Genomic DNA, 23217 nt, shown 5'->3' with positions numbered 1-23217 from the left:
TAGAGCAGCGTTTCTCAAACTGTGGGTCGCGACCCACTACTGGGTCGCGGAGGCATGCCAGGTGGGGCGCGAACTGACGTGAAAAACAGGAGTTTTTTTATTTTATTTTGTATCTGTAGCCTGGGCCCAGGTAGCACCCGATGCGCAATGGACGCACTGTGTTATTCACAGGGAAGCGCTCGTGTCAAGGCAGCTTAGTTAGTCCCGACCTACATGAGATTTTGAACGTTGTTGTGAGAGTGGTGAATTTCATCAAAACCCGGCCCTTAAAAGCGCGTCTATTCTCCGCACTTTGAGGATAGAAGATATGGAAACAAGATGGCTGCCTGAGCTGAGAGCTCCGTTTTCCCTCTAACTTAATGTATTTCTTTTTTACCTCCGCTCGATAAGAAATGAACTCTTTTTTGAACTTCAAACTAGAGTTATAAGCTTTAAAACATGGCCTGACTGCAAAATAACCGGCGCGGACCTTGAACCTCCAGATGATGCCCGAACGCGATGAGCAACCAAACAAATTGACGACAAACTTCCCGAGAATCAGATCATCATTCAGACAAGAATGTATGAAATTACATCTCAGCGTTTCGTGCACGGTACTAGTTCTCTGCAACCAGAAGGCATAACTTTATGCATTAGAAAACGTGATAAAGTAGGCCTAGTAGTAGGCTAATCAAAATCACGCCAGATGAAGACAGCCTACGTCCCAACCATAGGCCAGACCTATTACCGCACCAAATCCACCTGCAAGGCTCATCTACTACGGTTCGAGTTGGATAGTCGACACAACAGCCTATTAACGTTACAAGTGGAAAGGAAAACCGCAACGGAAGAAATAAACTCACCCTTCATCAGATGACCACACTAAGGCCTACTCCGAGGTGCCTGCAACACCTGAACGTTCCACACTGGCCCCGGACATCCTCTCGGCGGTAGTGGATACCTCTGGGGGGCACCTTGGGCTTGTTTGATACGGGAATAGCGCTGTTCTCGTGTGGAACGTGCGGCCCCGGAATGGATCTGCAAACATGCATCAACCTCTAGGCCTTCAATGATCCGAAACCGGTAAAACTGTCCATCAACAACATTTGAACGGTAAAGACCCATGTTTCACATTTTACAACTAAGAGTGGAGGTAAGACTTTATTAATCCCTCCTCATGGAAATCGTGAAGTAAAGCTGAAGATGACTTGACTGCTAAGCTAGGTCCACTATAGACTTTTGTTTGTTTACATCAGCAGTCCATGCTGTAATCACGTTGTTAGTGCCGACCTCCTGCAACGAGTGACGTCATGCGACAGTATGGACAGTGACTATTACACGATGAACAACGGGGAGGGAAATGTCACAACTATTTTGAGGGTAGAAACTCCGGGCACCAAAACACACCATTAAGAACTCAATATCCTGTGTATTCTTTACTTTTGTTTTCTTCCTCTGGCCTACTAAAAGTGAATTCACGATGTTGTGGGTTTTGGAGCCACAACAAGGGTGGGTTGTGTGTTATATGTATTTTTTGTCCTTTTTTCTTTTTTTTTCTTTTCCAAAACAATCTACAAATACAGTGACAGTATATTTTGACCATTTAGACACATTCACAGATAATTCTAATAAGACGTTTCAACCATCATGGCAGACTTGATCATAAATTCATGGAATGTCAAAGGCCTGGGCAATCCCATTATAAGGGCGAAAAAAATATCTGCTCTTAAAAAAAGTAAGGTTCAGGTGGCTTTCTTACAAGAAACCTTTTTGTCAGAAATACAACATCTAAGACTACAAGGTGATTGGGTTGGTCAAGTGTATTCTTCTTCATACAAAAGTCACAGTAGGGGAACCGCAATTCTAATTAACAAAAACACACCATTTAAACTAGAAAAAAAAATCATTGACTCAAATGGCCGATATGTTTTGATATCAGGATCTATCAATGGAACATCTACTACTTTTCTAAATGTATACGCCCCTAATACTGATGAGCCTGCATTTATGACAGATATGGTCTTGCTGTTCAATTAAAATTGTAATGGTTTTGGGGTGATAGGTGGAGACTTTAACTGTGCATTGAATCAGAAACTGGACAAATCCACACAGACTAAGAGTAACAATCCAAAGACCATAAGAGTACTTCAAGGTTTATGTTTAGAAAGTGGTCTAGTTGATGTGTGTTAAAGATTATACTTACTTTTCAAATGCTAACGCCTCATACTCTAGAATCGACTATTTTTTCATTTACTCCAAGCATATGCATATGGTAAAAAAATGTGGTATCAACCCAATCACCTTGTCAGACCACGCCAGAATTGATTTGACTGTTCAGTTAAAAAAAGAGGATCCTATTCTCAAACAATGGAGATTTAAAAACTCCCTTCTAGGAGATGAAATATTTAGATCAAAGATGAAAGTGTGGATTAAAAATTATATAGATGAAAACAATGACTCTAACATGGACCCAAACATAATCTGGGAAGCCGCCAAAGCGACTTTAAGAGGGAATATTATCTCCTATACCTCATTTAGGAAAAGAGAAGATATCGCACAAACAAAACAGCTAGAAAAAGAGATTGAAAGATGTGAAGTACTCCACAAAGCTGCAGCAACAGAAGATAACTGGAAACAACTAGTTGCTGCCAGAGCCAAATTAAACCTTAAGACCACAAATGAAATCATGCAAAATATTAACCATGTTAGACAAAAGCACTATGAATTTGGTAACAAACCTAGCAAATTACTAGCTCACCAATTAAAGAAAGAACAAGCAGAAAGGACTATTAAAGCAATCCGATCCAAGGGAAATATCACATATGACCCAAAAGAAATTAATCAGTCATTTCAAGAATATTACAACGAACTATACAAATCTCAAAGTCATTACACACAGGATGAATTAGATCAGTACTTAGAGAATATTAAAATGCCAAAGCTATCAGAATTAGATCAACAGGTTCTCAATGCCCCATTTACAGAACAGGAAATGCTAGCAGTTATTAACTCCATTCCCATAAACAAAAGTCCAGGACCAGATGGCATTCCAACACAACTATATAAGGAATTCTGGAACGATCTCAAACCTATTTTTATGACTATGATTAACAACTTCGATCGCAACAAGGCACTTCCCCAAACAATGAACTTGGCAAACATCACTGTAATACATAAAAGCGGCAAAGACCCCTTGGACTGCTCATCTTATAGACCCATAAGTCTTTTAGATCACGATTACAAGATTATTACCAAAGCATTAGCAAAAAGACTAGAAAATATCATGCCCAAAGTTATCAACCCAGATCAAGCAGGATTTATTAAGGGAAGATACTCCACAGACAACATTAGAAGGTTGCTGAACATTACTAATTACTTAAAGGTGAATCAAAGGCCTTCTCTGCTTCTATCTTTGGATGCAGAGAAGGCCTTCGACAGAGTTGAGTGGAACTTCCTCTTTAGTGTATTACATAAGTTAAATATGGGAGATGACTTTATTGAATGGATCAAGGCAATCTACCAAGCTCCAAAAGCAGCAGTTATAAGTAATGGTTTGACATCTGTTCCGTTCAACTTGATGAGGGGTACGAGACAAGGGTGTCCACTGTCAAGCTCATTGTTTGCAATAGTGATTGAGACATTAGCAACATCTGTACGAGATAATATCAACATAAAAGGAGTACACATTGGCAAAGACGATCATAAATTATCTTTATATGCTGATGATATAGTTTTATATATTGAGCAACCAGAAAATTCCTTACCACACTTATATAGCACAATTGAACAATTTGGAAAATTCTCTGGATATAAGATAAATTACAATAAATCCAACGCATGTCTCTTACATATGAACCCAACAGAAGAAATGCAGAAATTATACCCTTTTAAATGGTCACCAGAAGGTTTCAAATATCTAGGAGTACACTTCACACCACAACTAATTGATTTATTTAAAAAGAATTACATTCCCCTTACTAATGACATTAACAGCGATCTATGTAGATGGGCCAAACTACCTTTATCTCTTTTAGGGAGGATAAATGTCATCAGGATGAATATCCTTCCGAGACTGAATTTTCTCTTTCAAAATGTACCTTGCTACTTGTCTATAACATTCTTTAAAAAACTGAACAGTCACATTTCAAAATTTATATGGTCCAATAAGAAACCAAGAATTAAACTACTGACCCTGATGAAACCTGAACCCATGGGTGGTCTAGGTCTCCCCATTTTCCAACACTATTACTGGTCAGCCCAACTGAGAAACATACTATCATGGTCATTGGGAAGACCAGATTCTCATTGGGTACAAATAGAAGCAGGATATGTTGACCCAATACCTTTACACTCTCTCATATTTATCAAACATTTTAAAAAGATAAAAAACATGGGGCAATATTTTACTGTTGTAAACACATTATCTGTTTGGCGAGACTGTTTAAGAAAGTTTGGCACTGCTAAATTTATTTCTGTATACTCACCTATCCATCAAAATCCTGATTTAAGAAAATACTTGCATTTAACTGATAGATGGAAACAATTGGGGATAAATCAGCTTAAAGACATGGAAATTCAAAACATTTCAAGAACTAAGTTCAGAATTTAATTTGCCTAACTCAGATTTCCTCAAATACATGCAAATCCAGAGCACTATAAAATCGCTTATTAAAGAAAACAAGTTACATTTCGAACTGACTGAACTGGAAGAGAACCTAATAACACCATCTACTATTAGAGGCCAAATTAGCAAACTGTACGACATTTTAAATCAGAAATGCCAAACAGTTTTCCCAGCACTTTTAAAGACCTGGGAAACTGACTTATCCATGAAATTTGAAGATAATAATTGGCAAAATATATGTGATAGAATTTTCTTCCCATTTACTAGCAACAAGATTAAAGAAACAAATTTCAAATTCATTCATAAACTCTACCTTACTCCTATGAAAATGTATAAAATCTCTAAAGAAAACTCACCAAACTGCCCAAGATGCAAAATTAAAGAAGGTACATTTTCGCACATGTTCTGGCACTGCGACAAATTGAACAATTTCTGGAAAATGATTCATTCATTCAATGATTCAATGACATAAGCAACCGCCATTTGGACCAAATTAAATGCAGATTGTTGATTTCCATCACACACTTTGCAAAGAAATGTATTCTTCTCCGGTGGAAAAACGAACTTGCACCAACATTCAATATGTTTATAGAACAGATCTCTCAGTTTCTTCCCCTAGAAAAGATAACACTTGAAAGTCACAATAAGGGTGACCTATTTCATGACCTTTGGAATCCACTACTTTCCCACCTGGAAAAGCAGGTCATATGAGAAATATCTATTCCACACACTCCAGTGTTATTATAATGGGGTGAAGTTTTTTGTTTTTTGTGCCTGAATAGGTAACTAGCTGCCGGCGTGCGGTTGCCAACCCTCACTCCGCAGGGAGGAGCCCAGGTAGGAGCTGGACACGCAGCGACCGAGGCTTCTCGCTGTTGGAGTGGGCGCGCGTGGGGAGCTGGATGGCTTAACTTTGTTTATGATGTGTCGGTAATGTAAGATAAATTAGAACTAGCTTGTTACTGTGATTTGTCAACATACTGGTTATCTAAGTATTGGTAATGTTGTTTTTTTTTACATTATTATTTTTTTTCTCCTTTACCCTTTTTTTTTTTTTTTTAATTGCTGTTGTCCTTTTTTAATATTATTATTTCCCCTTCTTGTGTATTAGTGAGAGTGGCATGGGTGTGTGAGTGTGGATGCAGGCGTGTGTGTGTGTGTGTGTGTGTGTGTGTGTGTGTGTATGCGTGTGAGCGTGCGTGCAGAGATGACTCAATTAGGATGCGCATGTTTGCATGTATGTATGTGCGCGCACATGCGTGGAGAGGATGAGGGTGTGATATGGATGTAGAGCACTTGTTTATAAAAACTGTTCATGAGATCCATTGAAATTTTTAATGTAAATTTGTAAATTAACTCTTCTGTGATCGATTGAAAATAAAAAGATGTAAAAAAAAAAAAAAAAAAGCCTGGTCAGAGACATGAGTCATTTTTTAAGGGAGTAGGCTTAATTGTACTTTACTTGAGTATATATTTTCAGTACTCTACCCACCACTGAGTCCTACACAAATGCATAATTGTAGACAAACTAATAGTACAGTAGTTGACCATTTCAGTCTTAAGAGGATGTTTGGACAGTTTTGTTTTCATGAGGGTGTAGCGCTGGTGTTCTACGGTAACTGGCTATCGTGTTAACTGACTGAGTTACGTCACTGGCTCAGTGGAGTAGTGTAACCATGACGCTGGTGTTCTACGGTAACTGGCTATCGTGTTAACTGACTGAGTTACGTCACTGGCTCAGTGGAGTAACGTAACCATGACGCTGGTTTTTATAACATCAGACAGCAGACAATATGGCAGTTGTCTACACATATCCCGCCCCTTCCTGTAATGTAAATAACCTTACGTATGGCTCCCCATTCACTTTCCACGACCATGGCAACCTTGACAGGGACAACAAGGAGGCGGGCATATCCAAGCCCCGAAAAAAAAACCCTGAAAAAAATAGTGTGATAATGTGTCAATCATAACATTGAAACTACATTTAAAATGCCTGGTCAGAGACCACCAGCAATGCCTTCACTGACCACCAGGGGGGCACTGAAAACCTGTGGTTTATGTGAAGCACATTGAAATACTCATGTGTATGACATGCACTATACATGCATTTTCTTTGCCTGGTTGTCTTGATTATTTTGTCTTCTGTTACTGCATCCTTGTATGTTAAGAGTGCCTCTAGGGGAGAGCTGTATACTGCAAACGCATGCCAGTGTAGAGAGTGCTGAAGAGTGCCCCTAGTGGCAAACAGGGAAATGGCAAAGGCATGTCATTGTAGAGCAGCGTTTCTCAAACTGTGGGTCCACTACTGGGTCGCGGAGGCATGCCAGGTGGGGCGCGAACTGACGTGAAAAACAGGAGTTTTTTTATTTTATTTTGTATCTGTAGCCTGGGCCCAGGTAGCACCCGATGCGCAATGGACGCACTGTGTTATTCACAGGGAAGCGCTCGTGTCAAGGCAGCTTAGTTAGTCCCGACCTACATGAGATTTTGAACGTTGTTGTGAGAGTGGTGAATTTCATCAAAACCCGGCCCTTAAAAGCGCGTCTATTCTCCGCACTTTGCGAAGAGATGGTAGCTGACCAAAAGGCTGTACTGTTTCACAGCGAGGCAAGGTGGCTTTCCTGAGGTAAAGTGCTGTCGCGTGTGTTTGAGCTCCGAGTCGCCTCTTCTTGGAGGAAGAGCGCATGTTTGAATCTGCAAGCACGTTCACTAATGAACATTTCTTGACGAAGCTGGCCTATCTTAGCGATATATTTGATATATCTTAGCGATACATTTGAGTTAAATGTCCAGTTACAAGGCAAAGACAAGCACCTACCTCACCTAGCAAATAAGATTATTCACCAAAAAAACTTGAGTATGGGACAGGCGCCTCGATCGCAACAGTATTATGCCTTTGAGATTTCTGAGCGAAATCGCTGAAACGTCTGATTGGGAGGCACTCTTGTGATCCCATGTATTAAACAGTAGGCCTACACATCACATCCCTGCAAAGTTTATTTCAAAAATATTTCCCAACCAGCAGTGCTCAGTATGACTGGATTATGGATCCATTTAATGCAGCATGTTGGTATTTCATTGAATATATTGTACAATGCTGTAAAATGGCCTATACTTCCTAATATGTTGCTGGAAAACAGAAATATGTGTGTTATTTATTTATTATTATATCTGCAGCACCAGCTGATTTTAACTCTGTTGAAGAGGATATATTTAGAACTTGTCATTATTTCAATAAATTTGACAATTTTAAGCTTGACCTACCACTTTCTTAGAGCGATGAGGGACAGGTGGGGCTCGAGAACGCCCCCTTGATCAAAGTGGGGAATGAAAGAAAAATTTTGAGAACCACTGATCTACTTTGTTAACTACCACAGTCACGAGTTGGGTCGCGATAGTCTGTCATTTTTAAAAAGTGCCAGAAAAAAAGTTTGAGAAACACTGTTGTAGAGAGTGCTGAAGCGTGGCCCTAGTGGCAAACAGGGAAACTGCAAAGACATGCTAGTGTAGAGAGTGCTGAAGAGTGCCCCTAGTGGTAAACAGGAAAACTGCAAAGACATGCTAGTGTAGAGAGTGCTGAAGAGTGCCCCTAGTGGTAAACAGGAAAACTGCAAAGACATGCCAGTGTAGAGAGTGCTGAAGAGTGCCCCTAGTGGCAAACAGGGAAACTGCAAAGACATGCCAGTGTAGAGAGTGCTGAAGAGTGCCCCTAGTGGCAAACAGGTAAACTGCAAATGCAAGTTTGTGAAGAGAATAGTCAGGAGGTCACCTCTAGTGGCAAACTGTGAGACTGCAACTATGTAAAATGGTCAAGACCTAGATTGATGAGCCAGACCCACATTAAAATGTTGGGTCTGGGGACTCACCATTCGCAGTGCTCAGTCTGAGGGGCGGGATAATCGGTTGTCTTTCAAATTCCCTCTGCACGCAATAGGATAGCACTACAACTCTTGAGTCCCATGCATTTTCCCACCAGCGGAGCTAGTTGGCTAGTTCAAACTTTTGCCAACTTTTCCAAACTTTCAAATGATGTAAAACTGCTACATAACAATCTGATGTATAAAAAATTATTTAGAATGTTGGGGGGAGGTGGGTGGGGTAAATGATCCGGACTGGAACATGTATATGTATATGCTGTATAACAGGCTAGAAGAGACACAAATGAATGAGGAGGAAAGAGTTAAACATTCATGACCACATGAGCTGCTTTGTTGTTGATGGTATCAACACACCTTAACCTCCTGATACAGAACCAGTTCAGCCAGTTCTCTACATGGAGCATCTGAGACTCCAGGAAATGACAAGAGAATAAAACTCTAAACTGTAAGTTCCTTCTTTACTACATGAGCTGTATGCAATGTTACACTTCTCTTGAGTTTTGCATGTTTGTACGTTTGTATATGTTTGTATGGAGTCCTATTTGTGGCCCTATTAATAGCAGTTTAAGGTAAGAGCAGAATGGCAATATCAGTGCCCTTCTCCAATTATTGATCCTGTTATAAGTATTATATAGTATATAAAAGCAAAATAGTGGTTTGTTCTATTAGAACTTCACAGAAAGAACTCTGAGTTCAACTTTACCACCGATTGTTTTGAATTATATGCCTGGAAGATGCAGCCTGTTAAGTAGTTTTGATAGTTTCTTTATAGCTTTCTCTTCCTGGACACTCTAGACAGAGTTAAACATTCATGACAACATCAATAATTCTCTGTATTTGAATCAATGGGACAAGACTAGATTTTCACCTGGGAGGTTGGATCAGAAGATTCCAGTTTGATTTTTATTTATTTGCATATTTCCATGGTGTGTGTGATGTAATTTGTCAGTCATTTGTGTGAGGAAAGAGTTAAACATTTATGAGAGATATTTTGCTCTTGATAGTAGCACCACAGCTGACTGAACAAGTCCATCCAGTTCTCTGCAGGAATGTGAGTTCCTCCCCCTCATATGAGTTGTTGACGATGTTCAGTACATTTCTCTTGAAGTCTGTTTAATATTAAGGGTTCTATTTGTGGCCCTTTCAGCAGTTTGTAATAAGAGGAGACTGGCATAATGGGACTACACTTTCACTTGGGTGGTTCTAGTCACACTGTAAAACCAAATTAGTTGACATTAATAGGACATTGTGGGGAAACCAAATGCTTTAAAGCAACACCAAAGAGTTTTTTGCACCTTAAAATAATGTTTCCAAAATCGTTTCAGTGGTTAATCAACTCGTAACAGGGTGAACGACACTTCTGCATTCGCCTCGCGGCCCTCTATCGGCTATAACCGCACTATGTAAGTTTGCCAGTTCGGGTAGCGGTTCTGTAGTTCGATGGAATGGGACATAAAAAAACTACAAATTTGACTTGCATCTGAAGTCGCAATACATCATACTTTCATAAAATCATGCAACATATTTTACCTTGTCTGTGGACATGGTGTTGCTTTAAACCATTCTAGACTTTACATAACATAAATGAAAACAGGTTGATTTGTGTCAACAAAGAAACTTATGTGGATGCTGTAGACAAATTAATCTTACATTAGTAGTCTTTCTCAAAATCTTTTGTTAAATGATTTGTTTCAGGAGTCCCAGTTGTATGAAATAACTATTATAGGTTAAAGGAGAATTCCGGTGTGATATTGACCTAAAGTGTGTTGAAACATGATACCGAGTGTGAACGTATGTCTCATAGCCCATCTCGGCTTGTCCCCTGCACTCCAAAATCTGGCGCTAGTTAGCCGATGCTACCAACAGCTTTTTCAATGGTGGTGCTTCGGCATCGGGCTAGCCATGCAAATAAATTACTGTTTTACACCATTTACGAGGCTCAGTGTATCTCCACACTTCATTGGTAGACTTCCGAGGGCCCTGACATTTAAAACGAGACATTGAAAACTTTGAAAAAGCACTGGCAGTTTACTTACAAGACGATTTATACAGACAGAATCTTCACGAAGTTTAGCGTTTGCAGCCATCTTGAATTTAGTCACGATAAGTCGAGCGACGAGTAAGAATGAACAGGTATGATAAGGGATCAGATTCCAAATATAATTCAGTGGAAATGCATGGATTCCAGTTTCTTCCAGTAACAGCAACTGGAATCCATGCATTTCCACGGAATTATTTTTGTATCGATCGTGAGTGAAGATACTGTCTGTATAAATCTTCTTGTAAGTAAACTACCAGTGCTTTTTCAAAGTTCTCAATGTCTCGTTTTAAATGTCAGGGCCCTCGGAAGTCTACCAATGAAGTGTGGAGATACATTGAGATACATTGAAACATGATAACACTCGTTATCATGTTTCAACACACTTTAGGTCAATATCACACCGGAATTCTCCTTTAAGGATAAAATATGAACAAGCTCATTCAAATATACATTAATCTAAGTTATGTTTATGTTCTTGTTTTATTTTGATTGAGATTACTGCATTAAATAAATTGTTTTATTATAAGTTGAAGGGAAGGAATTTATCACATGTAGGAAAGCTTTTTATTATTGATAAAACATGAACAAACAGCATTCAAACTCATAAATATTTCACATGCAAAGTATCTCGAAGATGAAGAACCTATAAAAAACATAAGAAAACAAATTGTTAGCTCATGAACATTGACTCTGTTGAAAAGCAAAGTTTGCTAAATCACTGCTATGAATTCAACAAATGGGTAATGACTCTGCATCTTTGGTCTTTTGTAGTTTGTTGTTTGTAGTCTAAGTACACTATTTAACATGTTTCTATTGTCATTCACTTTGTGTTTTTGCTATGTCGAATATTTGGAATGAACAAATTAGAATTTTATTGAACTTGTTGTCGATGTATGTGTGCTTGCTTGCTAACATTAAGTATAAGCCTAGGCTACTGAATAAATCATATGTCTTAACTAAACTCCATTGTAGCATATAATGTAGATAATGATAATGAAATGGCCAGATAATGAAATCAAGCACAAAATTGTCGTGCATAACTGGCTAATACGGGCGCTATGACCAGCAAGGGCATATATAATAGGTTTGCAAAATGGGCCATAGGACTTGTCCATACCAATACTTCAGCAAAGTCATCCTTATTATTATGACCGCCGCGCAGCGAAGCGGCGGTCATATAGGTTTAGTCAGATTTTTTTTTTTTTTTCTTTTTTTTTTTCTTTTTCGCATGCCCAAATTTCCATCAATGAGTCCCGGGACACTGAAAGACCGGGGTACACGAAACTTGGTGGGCATGTAACCCCATATGGATAGCATGGAACCATCGTTTTTCGTTTTGATCTGTAGCCCCCCCGCTGGACTGGACCCCCCGATAGGAGGGTAGGGCAGACACAGTTTTCTGTGAATATCTCGAGAACCGTAGGGTTTAGGAGGACCATTTTTTTGTATGTTGATCTCAAGGGGCCATGTCAACCCATTCTATAACCACTCATTTCATGTATAGCGCCACCTAGTTAAACACAAAAAAGTAAAAATGAGGTGTTGTAATCGCAGGTATCTGTGACCTAACATAGTCAAAACTGCACGAAATTGGAAGTGTAGGATCATTATGACACCCTCTGTATGCACGCCAAGTTTCGTGGAATTCCGTTCATGGGGGGCCACACAATAAATGAAATTATGTTACTATACACCTGAAAGACCGGGGTACTCAAAACTTGGTGGGCATGTAACCCCACATGGATAGCATGGAACCGTCATTTTTCGTTTTGATCTGTAGTCCCCCCCGCTGGACAGGACCCCCCGAAAGGAGGGTAGTGCAGACACAGTTCTCTGTGAATATCTTGAGAACTGTAGGGACTAGGATGACCATTTTTTCCGTATATTTGCCTCCAGGGGTCATGTTAACCCATTTCATGTACACACATGTGCACAAACAGATACACACACACACATACATTCACAGTAATCATACGTATGACACATACTCACACAGTAGACATATGTACGCTTGCACAGGCACATACGCAGGCACACACACAAGCACGCACGCACACACACACACACACACACACACACACACACACACACACACATAACACAAACATGTACATGCACACAATTCAAGAATTTCTCAGAATTATGAACAGGCAAGATGGAGGTGGGGTTGTATAAAATGAATTTTACATGTGAAATCTATGAACTAATCATGTTTTGGTACTTGTTGTCTAGCAGATATCAGTGAGAATTGAGTGTGGATAATGCAATTTAGTGAGACAGTTAGAATCATATAGGCCTTTCAGCGTGATTTATTTTTGTGGAAAAAATGTGCTGTACTGGGCGGCGCTCATATGTTGTACCGCTCTGCGGTACATCTAGTTTGTTTTATTGTGAAGTCGTTTATTCTGATGCGTCCTCATAAAGTGTAGCCTACATCTCCAGTACAACCAGTTTAGATATGCTGTCATTTGATTGGCTGAAACCGGAAAAGTATTAAAGCATAGGCCTCTTGTTGCGTTAGTAGTATGAGGCATGCAGGTGTGTGGACTATGATCTTTCTGCCAGTAGGATGCCCCAAGAAAGGGTAAAACTTCTGATCGTATTCATCATATTCCCTTTGTCCTTTAACATGCACATGTTGCACATTTTAGTGGGTCAGCTAGGCCTATACACCAACAAATAGAAGAGATGGTTGTAATAAAAACTATCTGGATGAGTATGTGTATTGTGTTGTGTATGTTTATGTATGTTTATGTTTAGGGTCTTTCAAGGGTCAACCCTGGAGCAGACAGTGGGGTTTACATGCTTTTAGGGTCCCTACCCTTGACCTCTGACCCCATGGCCTGGCCTGGGATGAGTGTGTGCCTAATCCAGACCCAACTGTCATAAAGCAAACTAGACTACAGTGGCCAAAGACCTTAATCTGTACTGAGGAATTTACTTTAGCCTATAGGCCTACACCTTAACATTTCTATTCAAGATTCCAGACATTTGTTCTTTCTTCTTGTAGAAATACTACAGTACTGATTCTTGTTCAGTTGCAGCTGCATGTTTGTTGTGCTTCTTTCATCATCTTCTGTTTGTTCTGTGTCTTCATCTTGTCAGAATACTGAAAACAAAGATGGTGGTTCATGTTTAGCTACAGCTATAATCTATAGTATGCGGTGACACATGAAACAAGACGTAAAGCTGCATTTGTCTCATGTACATTCCCAGAGAGACTCTCCCACTGCTGCTAGGATGAGTGTCTCTCAGGAGAGAGAGGAGGCTGCAGGTCACAGTGAGACACTCAGACCAGAGTCTGCAGCACACAGCTGTGTGCAACAAAGCAGCAAACCAACACACTCTGATGGAGGGTAAGTTAATCCACAGATACAGTACACATCATACCTGTCCCCACACACTCTGATGGAGGGTAAATTAATCCACAGATACAGTACACATCATACCTGTCCCCAGACACTCTGATGGAGGGTAAATTAATCCACAGATACAGTACACATCATACCTGTCCCCACACACTCTGATGGAGGGTAAATTAATCCACAGATACAGTACGCATCATACCTGTCCCAACACACTCTGATGGAGGGTAAATTAATCCACAGATACAGTACACATCATACCTGTCCCAACACCCACTCTGTTCTTCTCTGGTGCATTGGTGCCTCATTGTCTGTATTTGGAATCATTTGGTTCATTGTCTGTGTTGTCAGTAAACTTCCTAAACTGTGCAAATGAATCCAACTGTCCATGGGATCAGCAGTAAAAACAGAATTCAGTACCAATAGTGGTCATTAGACTGATAATACCATAGGTCCCATTGTGGTCAAAAATATCCTGGCAACACTCAGGTGTGAGGAAGCACTGCAGGTTTATTCACGATACCGGGATGTTACAGTAACACTACTCAAAGTTCTCTAGGGCGAAGCCCCATCTTATGCATGTTAGTTACATTGGTAATACAAATGACATGAGTACAATGGTCTTTTCCAAAAATCCTCATACATGCAGAAATACAACAATACATGGACACTTGGACATAGCATGTGATCCATTCGCCATACGCAAGTCATGTGGCTACTCCAAGTAAGTAGATACAATACAATACATATACATCCTTCAGCATTTTAGTCTAGTTCCTGTTGAGATATTCCTAATATTACTGTATACACTGCAAAAACTGCTTATCTAACAAAATCTCACCAAGTGTTATTAATCTTATATCAAGATAAAAAAAACTAGTTGGTATTGTTTTCAGTATAAAGAGACTTACCTAGCGCTTCCTTGTGAAAACATTTGACTTAATTTAAAAAAAGTTTGACTTATTTTAAGACATCTCATCCTGAAAACAAGCATTTTTTTCTGCCAGTGCGTTAAGCAAATTTGTCCTAAAAACAAGCAAATTTGTCTGCCAGTGCGTTAAGTAAATTTGTCTTGATAAGACTTCTTAAAATAAGTCAAAGTCATCCTAAATTAAGTCAAAATGATCTTTCGAGAGGGCACTAGGTAAGTCTTTTCATACTAAAAATGATAAGATTATAATATTAATCATTATACGATTAAAAACGCTTGGTTAGATTTAAATTTTTGCAGTGCTTTATTAGAAAATCGTGACATGGAGACAGCAAATGACAGACAAAGCAAAGTTGATGCACAGTATTGAATGTATAGAAAGCATACACAGAATATAAGAAAATGAAATGTTAATCACTTATATGTAATAAATGTAGATTAGTATTCACTTCTAATACATATATACATATACCCCCACACCAGTGTTCGAATTACGTGGGAGCCAGAGGGAGCCGAGCTCCCATAGAGTGAGGATTGGCTCCCATGAAAGAAACAAAGTCAAAAATCTGAGGGGGTCTCTGATATCTGAAGGTGTCTGGCATTGTAATTTAATCTTAAACAACCGCTCATTATCTATCCCTGTGCGATCTCTTACCATTACAGACGTGAAATTAAAATATAGGCTACGGGACGTAGACCTACCCTACGCTCTTGAACGCAGCATGATGACATTAGACTATATGAGCAAACCGCATACGATCGATTTGACAGCACTCGCAAGTCTGAAGAAGTTATCCTGCTTTGATGAGAATGTTTATTTACATAGGCGTTCATTGGGCTAGCCTGGGTTGATACGTACGGAAAAGTCCTGTTTGCTGTTGAACTTGCGCCTCTTCTATGTTGATTAACAAAACCATAAATGATGGCCCATAATGCAGCTTACTTCAGTGACTCTGTGAACTGATCTGTAGCTATCCTCTGTCATTCAGAGCTTATTCGAGATATTCACAGAAAACTGTCTCCGGCCACCTACAGGCCAGTTGGTGTATAGCCAGAGATATTGTGATGAAAACACCTAATTTTTTGCTTTTTAATTTTTAACTAGGTGGCGCTATACATGAAATAAGTGGTAATGGAATGGGTTGACATGCCCCCTTAAGACCAACATACAAAAAAAGGTGGACCTCCTAGGCCCTACGGTTCTCGAGATATTCACAGAAAACTGTCTCCGGCCACCTACAGGCCAGTTGGTGTATAGTAACATAAATTAATTTATTGTGTGGCCCCCCATGAACGGAATTCTACAAAACTTGGCGTGCATTCAGAGGGTGTCATAATGATCCTACACTTCCAATTTTGTGCAGTTTTGACTATGTTAGGTCACAGATACCTGCGATTACAACACCTCATTTTTACTTTTTTGTGTTAACTAGGTGGCGCTATACATGAAATGAGTGGTTATGGAATGGGTTGACATGGCCCCTTGAGATCAACATACAAAAAAATGGTCCTCCTAAACCCTACGGTTCTCGAGATATTCACAGAAAACTGTGTCTTCCCTACCCTCCTTTCGGGGGGTCGAGTCCAGCGGGGGGGCTACAGATCAAAACGAAAAACGATGGTTCCATGTTATCCATGTGGGGTTACATGCCCACCAAGTTTCGTGTACCCCGGTCTTTCAGTGTCCCGGAAATCCTGGACGGAAATTTGGACATGCGAAAAAAGAAAAAAAAAAAAGAAAAAAAAAATCTGACTAAACCTATATGACCGCCGCTTCGCTGTGCGGCGGTCGTAATAATCTATAGGTACCATCTATAGGTATCATCTATAGGGAAATAGCCTGGGCATGAGAGTATTCTCATTATGGACATTTGGCTAATCCCTGGGAATAAATATATCCTTGCAGTAACACTTCTGCAGCCTGAAGTCTGATTTAGGGGTTCTGCATGTTGCCTACACCATTGTGAACTTGTGTAAATTAACGGTAAACTTTTAGAGTGTAGTTCAGTTTCTTTGTGTCCTTATGTAACCAGCCCACAGACACACAGACCTCCATCTCCAGTGCCCAGCTGTGTGTCCATGAAGAGTGACCAGTCCAGGGGTAGTGTGCCCGACTTCAGTAGTGAACCAGTTCCATCAGGTCTAAAGTGAGTAGTTATCAGTCTGTAGACATGTCAGTCACATGCAGTTCTACACGCACACACACACACACAAACACACACATGAGAGTTTATAACTCTCATGCCCCTCCCCCACTACCACTGAGCACCCTCTCATCGAGTTTGTGCTCGTCAGTGTGCACCAGACTGTGATTGACAGTCAGATCTCACATAGCCCTGCTCTGATTGGACCAGAAGAACTGGGAGCTATGGATTTTTGCAAAACAAATCACAGGCTCCAGGTGGAGGGAGAAGTGTAGGTTTTTTTCTAAAACCGGCTGATTTATACTGATTTATATTTGTGTGTGTGTGTGTGTGTGTGTCTGTGTGTGTGTGTGAGAGAGAGAGAGAGAGAGAGAGATAGAGAGAGATTAATTCTAAAATTGGAGCATGTATTGTTGTAATATTACTGTAAGTGTGAATAAATGCAATCACTCCACAGAGGAGTGAGTTGTTATTCAGTTTCTTGTCTCTTTATGTAACCAGCCCACAGACACACAGACCTTCATCTCCAGTGCCCAGCTGTGTGTCCATGAAGAGTGATCGGTCCATGGGTGTTATGCCCCACTTCAGCAGTGAACCAGTTCCATCAGGTCTAATGTGAGTAGTCATCAGTCTGTAGACATGTCAGTCACATGCAGTTCTACACACACACACACACACACTCACACAAACTCACACACACACTCACACTCACACACACAGCACCTTATATACAGAACTATATCAACTCTCAACTATGACTGTCTACATACAGTTTATGAACATGGCTTCTATCAGATGATCTCCAATGGCATTTAAAAACTAGCTAATAAATAATCTTCTCACTGTAATTGCAGAAGATCATAAAGACCTGATATCCTCAGTTCTGCTAAAGTGTTCTATTTGCTTGTTATATTTACACATGCAAAGTTCAGGGGTGACATGCAAAGACCTTGTGGCTCCTTGTAAAACAGCTGGGGAATCGATATAGTGTGTTTTAATGCTTTATCATGTCAAAGAACCTAACCTTAACTAACCTGAAAGGAGGAGAAATATACGACATGGAGACACATTGGGCTATCTTCACTTGAAAGGAATTTCCCCTTCGGGATCAAAAAAAGTATCTATCTATCTATCTATCTATCTAAGGAGAGAGCAGACCCACAGCGCTTCTCGAGTTCTCGAGGACATTGTCTGGAATCTCATCTGTAGAAACATCAGTGTCTCCCATATTCTAAAAAGTTTGCCATGATGTTGGCAAATCAGTGTTGTTAAAGCCGTTTTTGTTTTTCTAGTGTGAATCCAACCCACCAATCATTGTCTCATTTTCGCTGCAGTCAATTGTGATACCTACTGTAGGGGTGGGCAATATATATTGTTTGCGATAATATCGTGATTGTTGTTTTAACAATGTGCAAATTGACATGATCTAGTATTTAAATCAGGCCTACTTATGGGGGAAAACACTCAAAATCACGCATTGAAGACTCATACATTCCCAGGAGGTGTATGCGGGAGAAGCCCCTGGCTGCAGCAGAGAAAGTGTCACGTGATCACTAATGGGTCACGTGACAGATATTATTTTTTGTCCATATCGCCCTAGTGATACCATTTCTCTGTTTTCCAAATAGAAATACAACCAATTGTGTGAGCACACAGGGTGAACACACAGGCCTGATCAACAGCAGAACACACCTGCACACTGAACATACACCAGGCAGAAAGAGGGAACTAGGTGAGTACACATTTTGGCTATTTCATTTTGTTTTATTGATTTGATCAGGTTTTATTAAAAGTAAAGGAATGTTATCAAACTGAACAATGGCAGATAATTGTATTTATATATATAGGCCTATTTGTAGTATGTTTATGTGTATGAATACATTCAGTATTTTTTATTACTGACTTTCATTATTACTTTTTAATGACTTGTTTTGTCATTTTTAAACAGACGAAAACCTGAGGAGAGTTATAAAGAATCACAAAGCCAGTCTGAAGAGGAGGTTTGAGAACATATCTGAAGGCATCATCAAACAAGGAGCTGAGACACTCCTCAATAAGATCTACACAGAGCTCTACATCACAGAGGGAGAGAGTGAAGGGGTGAATAAGGAACATGAGGTTTGGCAGGTAGAGTCAGCATTCAGATCTCAATCCACAGAAGACACACCAATCAACTGCAATGACATCTTCAAGCCCTTACCTGGACAGGAGAAGCACATCAGAACTGTGATGACCAAAGGTGTTGCTGGCATTGGAAAAACAGTCTCAGTGCAAAAGTTCATTCTTGATTGGACAGATGGGGTAGCCAATAAGGATGTAGATTTTATGTTCCCCCTTTCTTTCCGCGTGCTGAATTTAGTCAGGGGTGATCAGTTCAGTCTTCACAGGCTCCTGCTTGACTTCCACCCTGAGCTGAAAGAGCTGAATGATGGTGAGGGATACAAAGACTGTCAGGTTGTGTTCATCTTTGATGGCTTGGATGAAAGTCGGTTGACTCTGGATCTGGAACAGAACAGTAAGTTGTCTGATGTGAAACAAACATCATCAGTGGATGTTCTGATGACAAGCCTCATTCAGGGAACTCTGCTTCCCTCTGCACTCATCTGGATAACCTCACGACCAGCAGCAGCCGGTCAGATTCCTGCTCAGTACATCGATCAGGTAACAGAAGTACGAGGCTTCAATGACCCACAGAAGGAAGAATACTTCAGGAAGAGAATCAGTGATGAGAGTCAGGCCAACAGAATCATCTCTCACATTAAAGCATCCAGGAGTCTCCATATTATGTGCCACATTCCAGTCTTCTGTTGGATTGCAGCCACTGTACTTCAGCAGATTATGAAAAAGAAAAACATTAAAGACATTCCCAAAACGCTGACCGAGATGTTCATACAATTCTTGCTCATCCAGACCACCAGGAAGGATCAGAAATATCAGAGTGAAACTAAAGCAAATCAAGAGAAAGTTCTGGAATCTCAGAGAGAGATTTTACTGAAGCTGGCAGAACTGGCTTTTAGGAGTTTGGACAATGGAAATCTGATGTTTTATGAAGAAGACCTGCAAGAGTGTGGCATTGATGTCAGTGAAGCCTCAGTGTACTCTGGCATGTGTACTGAGATCTTCAAGACAGAATCTGTGTTTCACCAGAGGAAGGTCTACTGCTTTGTGCATCTGAGTGTCCAAGAGTTTCTGGCAGCTTTGTATGTGTTTCACTCTTATGTGACTGAGAACCTTGAGGTACTGACATCCCTCATCAGTGACGAACACAGACAGAGAGATGATCCCAACCCCTCGATTTTATCATCTCTTCAAGCAGTGCTGGGCTTACAATCACAGGATCATCTACATGTGCTGCTCAAGAGTGCAGTGGATGAGGCTTTGAAGAGCAGCAATGGACACCTGGATCTCTTCCTTCGCTTCCTTATGGGCATCTCTCTGGAGAGCAATCAGAGACTTTTGAAAGGTCTACTGAACCAAACATACAGCACCTCAAAGAGTATTAAAGAAACATGTCAATATATGAAGGAGCTGAACAGAAAAGATCTCTCTCCTGAACGATGCATTAATCTTTTCCACTGCTTATTTGAAATGAATGATCATTCTATGCACAAAGAAATTCAGAAATTCCTGTCATCACCAAAGAACATCAAACAGAAGTTGTCTCCTGCCCACTGTTCAGCACTGGCCCACATGCTTCTGATGTCTGAGGATGTGCTGGATGAGATTGACCTGAAGAAATACAACACATCAGATGAGGGGCGCAGGAGACTGATCCCAGCTGTGAGGTGCTGCAGAAAGGCACGGTGAGTTTCTGATGGAGAGTCTGTGCTAACTATAGCGACTAAATATAATGTTAAGTCACTAGTCTACTACTAGCTGGGGTAAACCCAGACTAACCTGTTTTTTGACAGGCGTCAATGGTATCTTTTCCAGGGCCCGTATTCACAAAGAATTTTAAGGCTTAAAGTAGCTCCTAACTGCCAAATTTAGGAGAAACCCTTAAAAATAATGAGTGTCTCTGTCATAACTTTAGGACTCCTAATTTTTTTGACTGAGTAATTCACAAAGCATTTTAGCCCTAAAAGTAGCACCTAAGTCTGGGACAGCTTAAAAGAAGTTGAGAGGACTCCTACCTCACCAAGACCTATTCACAAACAATCCTAAGGCGCTTTTTGTGGTATTTCACGTCACGATGCCGATGTTTTGAATGAACATGCAGTTCCAGGAGCTGTCAATGGCGAGGGGAATAATTGTGCATTGTAATTAAGGGATGCAATAACGCCACCAACAACCGAAACCATTCATTGCATGTAAACTAAATGTAACGTTTCATTGTGAATCAAATTGTTTCTCCTCTTCGCCAATGTAGGCCTATGTGTCTTCTTAAAGATTAATTTAAAAACCTGTTGCAAAGATACTGCTTCAAACTGCAAAGATAGGCCTACTGTATTTCATTATGCTACTAGGCTATTTGCTTTGTCTTACTCTTTATTCATTTAGGCCATTTATTAATCATTGTGCATCCTTCACAGCACTTGTGTAGTGCACACATTCTCATCAGCAAAGACCTGTCACCTGTCACTCATCATCATAGGGGAGGTTTTTACCATCATTCCCACGTTATAATCATCTGCCAATCAAGATGGTCACTTCAATCAAGCTCGTGCATGAGTAATAATGTCACCATAACCATAATGTCAACCATAACCTTTGTGAATAACTTTTAAGAGAAAACTCCTAGGTAAAAGTTTTTAGGCGTACAATGCACAATTATTCCCTCGCGATTGAGAGTAACATCGCAACGTGACGTGAAATGCCACACAAAGTGGCTTAGGATTGTTTGTGAATAGGTCTTAGTGAGTTAGAAGTAGTGATGCACGATATATCGGCGGCCGATATATTATTAGCCGATAAGTGAAAAAATGAAAATATTATTATCGGTCCGATAACAGAATTCTGGCCGATAATTTGCGCCGATATTTTTTAAAGTCCTAATTTAGGCCTACGTAAGGTCTGTCTGGCTACACTGCTACTTGAGCTTTGTTGGCTATACTTTTTCCTCAATATAATGTCAGCGGTGTGAATGTATTTCACCACTCTAACAAAATATGTGGATATGCGTTCATTTGGGAATCTGTGCATCTCAAAATCCTCTCGTGAATTATCCACCATTTAACCTTAACAGAGCAGAGCTCAGCCCTATCTAGAGCCGTCTTGTGCTGGTGTGTTTGCACTTTACCGCGCTGGTCGGGGAAACAAATAAACAAACACGTTAGTGGGACGAGTACATAAGCAGGCCTAGTTCTAAGTTGTGTTTCTAGTATTATATTTGCTTTACTTTAGCTTGGGTTTTATATTATTACCTAGAAATATGCTAACCATTCGTGCTTCAGTTCCAGACAGGTCATCATAATAAGTTATTAAAACCTTCGGGGCTAACTCCTTTCATTTCTGCTGCAGCAGGTTGTGCGCAACAGAGTAGACGGACATACAGTAAGATACAGTCTAAGGAGTTGCCGCTTTATTCTGTTACCCACAGTTGAAACTAAACCTAAGTTTCCCTCACAAACTCTGATTTGGTCGCTATACTGTAGCTTATTCCAAGCTGAGCCGTTTATGAGCGTTTAGTCCTAAATGAACACGATTCAAACTCTTTAGCCACTCACTCGCAATTCACTGACGTCAGGTTCACTTAAAGGAGCCACACATACTGTAGGGCTAGGCTACTGTTATGTTTGACTGCCGTAGCCTACTATTGAGGACTATTATGAGTTCTGTCCATCATTTGGTGGTAGGTAAAATTACTGCAATAAAATTATGCTTATTAAATGCTTTCCCCAAATCACTTTTCACAATTTTTTTTCAAGAGTAATATTATCGGTTATCGTATCGGTCACAACAAACCAATAAATATCGGTTATTGTTATCGGCCCTAAAATTCCATATCGGTGCATCTCTAGTTAGAAGGCCTCTCAACTTCTTTTAAGCTGTATTGATGTGTAATACCCATTTTATAACAGTTTGTTAAATTAAAAACAAGTATCTTTACTGTTTTAAAAATGCAAGATGGTGTACACTTAATGTATTTCGATGTTATGAAGTGGAAAATTCCATCTTCATTACAGGATTGTGGTTGATAGTGAGGCATAAAGAAATTGCTTATATGTATACAATTGTCCTCTTACAACATTATGTGTGTAAACACTTCAGTTCTGTTCATCTTTATTTACCATTTTGCCCAGGTACAAGTACATG

The 23217-nt window shown here is 40.0% G+C and overlaps 1 protein-coding gene across 2 annotated transcripts; it reads left to right on the top strand.

Annotated features, from left to right (window-relative positions):
* The first annotated feature begins 8878 nt into the window (after window positions 1-8878).
* On the top strand, window positions 8879-20769 carry LOC143136519 (NLR family CARD domain-containing protein 3-like). Of its 2 annotated transcripts, none has more exons than XM_076297240.1 (6): window positions 8879-8926; window positions 13739-13878; window positions 16852-16965; window positions 17464-17577; window positions 18591-18694; window positions 18911-20769. In XM_076297240.1, exons 2-6 carry the CDS (start codon window positions 13763-13765, stop codon window positions 20767-20769), a joined length of 2307 nt encoding a protein of 768 aa, XP_076153355.1. In that variant the 5' UTR covers window positions 8879-8926; window positions 13739-13762. The 2 variants fall into 2 exon arrangements, with proteins under 2 accessions (XP_076153355.1, XP_076153361.1); XM_076297246.1 differs by lacking the exon at window positions 8879-8926 and adding an exon at window positions 9472-9532.
* The last annotated feature ends 2448 nt before the right edge of the window (window positions 20770-23217 follow it).

This window comes from Alosa pseudoharengus, unplaced genomic scaffold (assembly GCF_046254945.1).
Source record: "Alosa pseudoharengus isolate Yale_2024_CS ecotype anadromous, Long Island Sound unplaced genomic scaffold, YU_APseudo_1.1 YU_APseudo_1.1_scf_1, whole genome shotgun sequence".
NCBI lineage: Eukaryota > Metazoa > Chordata > Actinopteri > Clupeiformes > Clupeidae > Alosa > Alosa pseudoharengus.
This window is presented reverse-complemented; position numbering and strand designations above follow the sequence as displayed.

Excerpts from the sequence above, each read along its gene's own strand:
- LOC143136519 (XM_076297240.1), top strand. The coding sequence starts at position 13,763 with ATGAGTGTCTCTCAGGAGAGAGAGGAGGCTGCAGGTCACAGTGAGACA. Across the intron at positions 16,966-17,463 it reads CCAGTTCCATCAGGTCTAAA|CCCACAGACACACAGACCTT; the intron begins GTGAGTAGTTAT and ends TTATGTAACCAG. Across the intron at positions 18,695-18,910 it reads AGGCAGAAAGAGGGAACTAG|ACGAAAACCTGAGGAGAGTT; the intron begins GTGAGTACACAT and ends ATTTTTAAACAG.